The following is a 7991-nucleotide window of genomic DNA, read 5'->3' on the forward strand; positions in this document are numbered from 1 at the left end:
CAAGCCAAAGGCTTCTTATCCCATTCCCCTTCACTGTTTGTAGTTTCCATCTGAAGTCATCACTGCTAATGGCATTTTTCTGGCATCTAGTTTCATCACCTAACAAATATTTTCAAAATGACCAAATTAGCTTACACAGAAAAGTGATAAAGAGCACAATTTAAAACTTGTAACTCTTAAATGAAAGTGCACATCTAATAGCTGTTTAGTCACTGTGCTTCAAAGCTGAAAACTACTTTTCCTCGCTAATATCTGATGCGGTTTAAAAGGGTGAATTATCTAAATAATTTATGCTTTATATAACAGAAATTTCTGATAAACCTCATTCCATCACTGTGAGTTATGTCACTTCATGCTATGTGACATGAATGCATTGATCTAAGTTTGACAGGCAGAGACAATGCTGACATGTCAGTCTGAGAATTTATGACAAATGATACGCTACTGATATTTTTAAAATCCCTGCAGATTGCCAAGAAAAAAAAAAAACAACACTCTTTAAACTATGTAATTATACTGTGTGCATCTTTAGATTAAAAAAAATTATTCAATTTACACAGTTATATTGATTCAATGTTCAGGCTGACATTTAATAACAACAAGAAAGGAAAATTTTATTGAAGTTTCCCAATTACAAAAGGTCCAATTACAATATATTATATATATAGCAAAGGAAAATGAGATGTGTGAATGTAACGGGGTGTTGGTTTTTTTTGAAACAGTCTTTGTCATTAAATAATGGTGTTCGTATTCAATAATCAATCAATAATCAATAATCAATCTCTCTCCAATAAATCTAACGACTATTCAGGAAAGAAAAGCCCTGGGGGAATAGAGAACAAATTGCCTATAAAAATTCTCTTCAAGCAAAGAATGCAGCAAGGTGGGGGGCGCGGATCTTTAGCTAGAGGTGCTAATTGATCTACATCATGCTTTTTTCTTTTTGGTGATCTCTTCTTTGTTTGCCTTATCATCTCCATACTTGTGTTGAAGCATACTCAGATCAGTCATGTGTGAACTTTCAAGCATCTATTTTCAACTGTAACTTTCTTACTCCCATAAAGGAACAAAAATGGACTGAACAGCTAAGAACTAATCAAATTCATCAAGCATAATTGTTTTTCAAGGCAGAAGATGACCTTGTCAGAGCAAAAAAACAACAGACTGAATGCCATGTGCTAAGCAGACGGAATTGTTCCATAGGTTATGAGCAGATTCATGTTGTAGAACACCAGAAAATCCTGTCTCACTTAACGTTGAACTAAATGTACCAGGATTCAATCAGTTCCATTCTTCTTCAATAGTTAACCATCCCAAAAAACAAATCCTGAAAACAGGGTGATGAGTGAAATGAGTAAATTTCTTGATGGTGGAGATGAATGTATCTAGACAGTCATATTTGTTTACACTAGCTGAACTTCCGTGTTGTAGTATTTCCACTATTAAAAGCCTTCTTCCTTCAGAATACGTGAAGGACTTGGTCCCAGTTTTCACTGGAGAGAGAGAGAGGTGTCACAGATGTGGCATCAGGTGGGACTGATAGCAGCATTTTCAATAGGAGAGACTCTATGCATGCCCTATTTTTGACCAGTGCACATTTTCCTGGTAGTGCCGTGCTGCACACTAGTAAAGCACTCCTTGGCTGTTTACACTGGTTCCACCTATTACATTATTAGCCAGGGAATGTTTGATTTGGATTACTGCACCATGTACTACCTACAAAATAATCACAAAGGCATAGTCAAACAATTAAAAGGATGCCTTCTGTTAGGTGTAGGTAATCATGCATTAATTCCAGCTGAAATAGCAGCTATTTGTAAGATCACGCATAGTTGCACAGGTGTTTGGCTTAGGGTTGCTCCCTGACCAAACAGTCAGCAGAATGTAGGAATCCTTGGTACCTCAGAAAGCCCCTGATGCAGAGAAAGCTAGTTTCTAGTTTCTTCTCTGTTCAGAGTGGCCAGGTTTGTTGCTTTTCACACCTTTTCTGAGTCACTTGAAAAGGACCATGAAAGAGGCAAAGCTGTAGTGAGCCAAACCCACCTGGACACGAGATTACACCTGGAAGGAACCTGCTGCCAAATTTTAGGACAAAACTAAGTTCATGTTTTCCATAGTGTTTTTGTTTGTTTGTTTGTAATCATTTGCGTTGAGGCTGCCTTTACATGAACTAAACTACAACAATTCTTCACAAAGAGAATCGTGGCCTTTTCCTGAATGCTACCACAAGAACTTTACCAGAAGCCTTTAGTTTTTCTTAGGAGTGTTGGTACTTCTGCTGAGAAAGATCCCCAGCCTCCTGGGAGTTTAATGCTAACACACATCCCAGTAAAGCAGAGCTTGATAGTCCTGTGCCAGCCCGCAGACCTGATGGCTAAATTCTGTGTGACTACATGGGAAGAGAAGAATATTCCAAGACCACCCAAGCCCAGTGCCAAGGGCAGAACAGCAGGCAAGAGTGCAAAGGGAACAGGAAGAAATGGTTTTCCTCTTTAGCAGGGTTACATCCTATATGTTAGTAAGGGAGCTTGTCCAAAAAGCAAATCTCTGCCTCCTGCCTCTTTCAGTAACAGTTCTTGGCAAGAAAGAGTCCATAACACAGCTGTACCAAAGTCAAGTTCACAGAGCTATTAAAGGTTTAGAGGGTGCTAGGAGTGGAAGGCTAGAGTTTTGTTAGAGTCACACGGTTTTGAAGCAGCTGGCCTTATGCCATATCAATGTTGCAGGCGCACGGTGTTTAGATATCATTTTTCTGGAGGTCACATTTTTCTGCTCATCAGCTTTTGTACCACTGAATTCTTAGCCAGTACATTTGAGGTAGAGGCCAATAAAAGTTTTAGTGCTGAAAAGGGCCAGAATAAAACACAGGTGTTACCTTTCTGACATAACTTGATTGGCAACAAAAGGGCTGGGTTTACATTAGCAAAACTGCTAGTGAAACCCCAACTTGAGTCTCCACCCAGAAACCTGAGAAGACTGAACTAAACAATTTTCACCTGCTGGGTCAGTAAATTTCTTGCTTCATGAACACAAACCAGTCAGCTTAAAAAGCTGTTTTGCAGAAAGAAAAAAACAAGAGCAAGCCAGAACAAAATGACATGTTAAGAACATGTGCCTGAAGTATAACTTTAACCACTTTTGCAGTCCTCTCCTCTGCTAAACCAGGCCAGCTATCATCCAGAGTCCTCTTAAGCACAGTTAAATAGTCCAGATATTAATACTCAATTTCAAATTGCTCTCTGTGATACATCTTTCAATAAAATAAAATGACCCCTCCATCATAGTAAAGCAATGCATGTGGAATAAAGGTGTGTCAGCCCTTACCAAGGTTTCACTTGTGTTCACCACCCTTTTTCGATGGGAAGGGGGGGGGGGGGTCAGCACCATACCTCTCTTCTGGGATCACCTTGTCTTCTGGACTCATTTGGTAGAGGACCTCATATCAGCTGCCAGGCTTACAAAGGAAGAACATCAGCATTTCATGCATTTTGCCCACAAGCTTCATTACAGTTTTGCAGTCCCCTGCCAGGAATCACGCAGCCTGCAGACCAAGAGCACAAGCACTAGCATACCTGCAAGGATCCACTAATATGACAGTTCAACATGCTAAACCTCCAACCTATGAATTCCAGACCTTGGCATATAAACTAATGCAGAGGCTTACAAGTTTCACCTGACAACCATTACACTCATGTTCTTGGCTCTGTTTTCAACACAGGAACGTATGGTACAATGTGTGACAGGTGTGTTGTATTAATGCACTGATGAAAGCAGCAACTGCAATAGAAAAGATTAAACATAACAAACAGGCTCAGATTCTTTCATTTGGTGAAAAACCAGTATCTTCAAGAAATAACATTTCTCTAGATTATTGGTGATAGGCAAGATGTCTTAACCTACTTGGTGTTTAGCTTCGCGGTGACCACATTGGTAGAACATGTTGGTGCATTCCTAGCCCTTTAGCAGCTACACTTTTAAATGCCACTGAGTTACTGTGAGATAGCTGCCATGCATCTTACCCCAGACAGGTTTGCATTTTTCCTTTATCAGGATTTTTATGGCTTTGTGATGCACGGTCAGACCTGGCTGGCTGCCGCTGCAGCACTGAGGACATCCCTGAGGGCCATCCCAGCCATGTCTGCGTAGACGGTGGGTGTCCTGTGGGCTGGGGGCTCAAGGACAGGGTCTGGGGACGAAAGGCAGGGAGCAGACTGGAACCAGCAAGGCATGATTAGGTTTGTGCTTCTGTTTCCACCACCGGTGCCTACCAGACCAACCCCTCAGCCAGCAGCCAGCCCTGGGGAGGAGGCTCGGGGGATGCCGCGGCGTGGGTGTAGTGTCAGGAGCTGTAGCCCAGCACCTGCCCCAGCCCATCTCCCAGCACCCCGTGACTGCTACGGGTGCTGGCAGCTCCCCAGCACCCAGCACAGTGCCTCTGGCTGCCGGGAGCGGGGCTCGCACATGTCCGGGGCAGAGGCGCTGGGCCCCCTGGGCCTCGAGCCATGCACAGGAGACGTCCCCTCCCTCAAAGAACTGGAGCAGCTCCTCAATACCGGGCAGCGCTCCTGTAACCACGTCGATGAAGTATGGCCTAATCTCTTCTTGGGAGACCTGTAAGTAAAGTTGCACAGACTGACTTTGCTCTAATGCCACGCTGTACGCTCTGTCTTTTCAGCCTGTTATTATCCCTCATCGGTCAGGCATTAGGTAGCTCTTGGTTTTGCTGACTGATGTCATTTAAACTGCAGACAGCAAAGTTTCTGAGATAAAATTATGACTAATTGGGTATTTGCTTCTTTGTTAACCCTCAGGAACAATGTGCTGGCTTATGTGCCAGCACATGGCTTGGGAGATGCAATCACAGGACTGTTCCTGCCCTCTGAATATCTCTGTACCCATCTTGATTTGTTTGTGTTGGTCTTTTCCTCAGAGTAACAGCTCACAACAGATTTATTCTGTGGAAGATGGGTGTTACCCATGTTTTAAACGCTGCCCACAGCACAGTGTACAGCCAGGGAGACCAGGACTATTACGGAGCTACCATTGATTACTATGGTGTACCAGCCCACGACCTCCCCAGCTTTGATATAAACCAGTTCTTTTACTCTGCGGCAGAATTTATCCACAAAGCCTTGAATACGCCGGGAGGTATGAAATTATCACTGTTCGCATTTCAGATGTGTTGGCAGCCTCTCGTAACTGCTCAGGTCCACAAGCTCAGTGGTGGACGAGTCAGCGCGCAGACTGCTGGTCACCTGCCTAGTGGGTGGGGAGGGGAGGGTGTGCAGAGCACATGTGTAGCTCTAGGTTGGTCCCAAAAGATCAAGGAAGACTGCAAAAAGTTGATGTGAGAAAAAGGATGGACAGTGAAGGAGAAACACTGAGGCAGGGAGGAGAAGGAGCAGAGGGAAAAATATCTGGAAGGAAAGGCTTATTCAAACAAGGAAAAGAAAAAACACACATTTGATATGGACACAGTTTTATCTGGTCTAGTCTTTTGAGACCCTCTCATAGCAACTGTATTTGTAAGAACACATGAATAAAGAGATAAAAGTCCTGATTTCTCCAGCCACAAGACATGTGAAGAGGCCCATACACTGCAGGTGAACTTCCTATGTGAACAGGGCCTGCAGAGCATGCGCCTTAGCAGGAGATGCACCTTTACCCAAGGAGATTTATGGCACGTTGCACAAGAGATTGAGCGTCTTGGCACTGGTGCTATAAAATACTAATTAGTATCTACTACATAAAAGATTATTCCTTAGTATGAGTAAACTGGCATTAATGGATCTACCTCAGTCTGTCTCACATGCTCTGCCTTCAAAAAAGAAATACAGCCACAGCAAATTGCCTTATTACGCAATGGTACTAGGCCAGTCGTTTTTCTTGGTGGCTAATGTGTTAGTGCCATCCTTTCAGGCCATATTGTAGCATTCTTCTTCACCTTAGTAAGCCCCTCTGAAAGCAATGGGTCTGGTTTTCCTCTTGTTCACAACAGAACAACATCACTGCTTCAACAGGGTTCTCTTTGATTTACCAGTGTTTCTGAAATCAGGTTGTGACATCATGGCACTGCTCATTCAAGTCGCTGGAACAATTACAAATTAGACTTCACTGTTAGTAGTTCATGCCATCTATTGGAAGGGTAAAAAATAAATTGTTTGCTGTGTTGCTCTGACCACACTGGAGAAGGCGGGAGGGGTTTGCCTTCCCTTTAAATTAAACTTCATCCACTGTGCTGCTTCACTTTTATGGTTATAATTTGCCTTTTTTTTTTTTCCTTTTTTGACCAGCTAAAATTTTGGTACATTGTGCAGTTGGAGTAAGCAGGTCAGCTTCCCTTGTCCTAGCATATCTCATGATAAATCACCACCTCCCATTGATTGAAGCCATCAAAACAGTGAAGGAACATCGATGGATTTCACCCAACCGTGGCTTTCTGAAACACCTGCGAAATTTGGATGTTCAGCTACGGCAAAAGAAGGACTTCTGAAAGGGCAAACCCATTTGCATTCAGTTTTTCAGCCTTCATAATCAATGTGCCTATAATACTTCCCATGATCAGTGCATACTGAAAAGATGAAGAGTTATGCATCAAATTAAAAAAAATCAACAGAACTGCCAATGGATTAATTCTGGTAGCTCAGTTTCTTGTAGACGAGCACTGCCAACATCAGCCCTATAAGCACCACATGCTGCAGAGCTGCTGTGCCCAGCTTGGTGCTACCAGATGACTCCCCTGGAGCAGTTAGGATGGACTGTGGTTGTTCCCTATTTGTGCTAATACCAAAGGCAAGTTCAATAACTGCATCTAGTGGTACAGTATGTTTGAGACCCCTTTACTAAGGTGTGTAAAATGACCTTCAGTTTGGTTGCAGTTTTCGTATGAAAAGCTCGTCGTGGTGCAGGCCTGGTGATGTAATGAGGGCAATTGGTCAGAAGCCCAAGCACTGCTGCAGACACCTTCCTCTTCCTCCAGTCTCTTCAGTGTTGCACTGCCACAGAAAGCTGTGGCAGCCTGAACACCCACACCAGCAGAATAAACTTCCTCCGCGCAGCTCTCTGTGCAGTCTCAGGGTCAGCAAACCCACAAGCCTTTTCTTGTGTAAATATGTTTTCAACAAGATACTGTATAGTATAGTATATTGAGGACATTAAGAAAGAAGACAGATTTTCAAGGTATTTTGTAAGCATAAACTCATTAGTTCTGTGTAAGTGGCTTTGAATCATCCTTGGTTTAACATCAGGTAGGAACCCAGGCATTCGTCATTACTGAGGAGCTACTGGCATGTGTTTGCCTGTTCCCCACTGTGTGTTTCCAAGCTCTCACCCACAAGAAATGCAGATTGCGCTAAGGGCCTGTGGATGTTAAATCCATAAAAGACGTGTATAAGGAGTCATTTTGGCTTTAAGTATGTAAAGTGCTTATTTTGCACCATCTCTCTGCTCTTCACCCCTCAGTCTGCAAGGAAATTGCTAAGCTCCACGCCTGGCAACTGCTCCCACACACAAGCAACTTGAACCTGAGCAAGGACATCTTCCCCCTCTGCCTGTCCTCCTGCCTTTATCCTGTTCCTTCCAACTTCTCAGGTTTAAACCAAAATATTATCCACCCTCTCTGGCCTCTTCCTTCACAAAGGATTAGTCCAGAGAAAGAAAGTGTCAAAGGTCCAGGAAATCCAAGTAATGCTTTCCATCCATCTCCGCGTAAGGGTGCTGACACCTGAATATGGTGTCTTGTCTATGTTCCAGATTTCAAAGTTTCAACTTAAAATAAGCCTAAAAAACCAGACTGACAGACTCCCTGCCTGCCTGCATGCCCTTAATTTGATTTAAGCCCATCTTGTATTGCTATTTTCTAAATTCAGCAGGGAACTGAGTTAGTTTAAATAAATAGCTTGGCTTAATTGATACAAATTAGTTTTAGGTTGTTTTGAGGTTGTCACTTTTCCTATGACCAGTTAATCAGTTACTTAAACCAACATGATTTT

General features: G+C 42.9%; 1 protein-coding gene across 1 annotated transcript; it reads left to right on the forward strand.

The window, feature by feature from the left end:
• Positions 1-4461: 4461 nt before the first annotated feature.
• Positions 4462-6493, forward strand: LOC118246675 (dual specificity protein phosphatase 13). Its single transcript, XM_035544006.1, has 3 exons — positions 4462-4613; positions 4931-5148; positions 6294-6493. Exons 1-3 carry the CDS (start codon positions 4462-4464, stop codon positions 6491-6493), a joined length of 570 nt encoding a protein of 189 aa, XP_035399899.1.
• Positions 6494-7991: the final 1498 nt, after the last annotated feature.

The sequence above is a fragment of the Cygnus atratus genome, chromosome 7, assembly GCF_013377495.2.
Source record: "Cygnus atratus isolate AKBS03 ecotype Queensland, Australia chromosome 7, CAtr_DNAZoo_HiC_assembly, whole genome shotgun sequence".
NCBI classification, from domain to species: domain Eukaryota; kingdom Metazoa; phylum Chordata; class Aves; order Anseriformes; family Anatidae; genus Cygnus; species Cygnus atratus.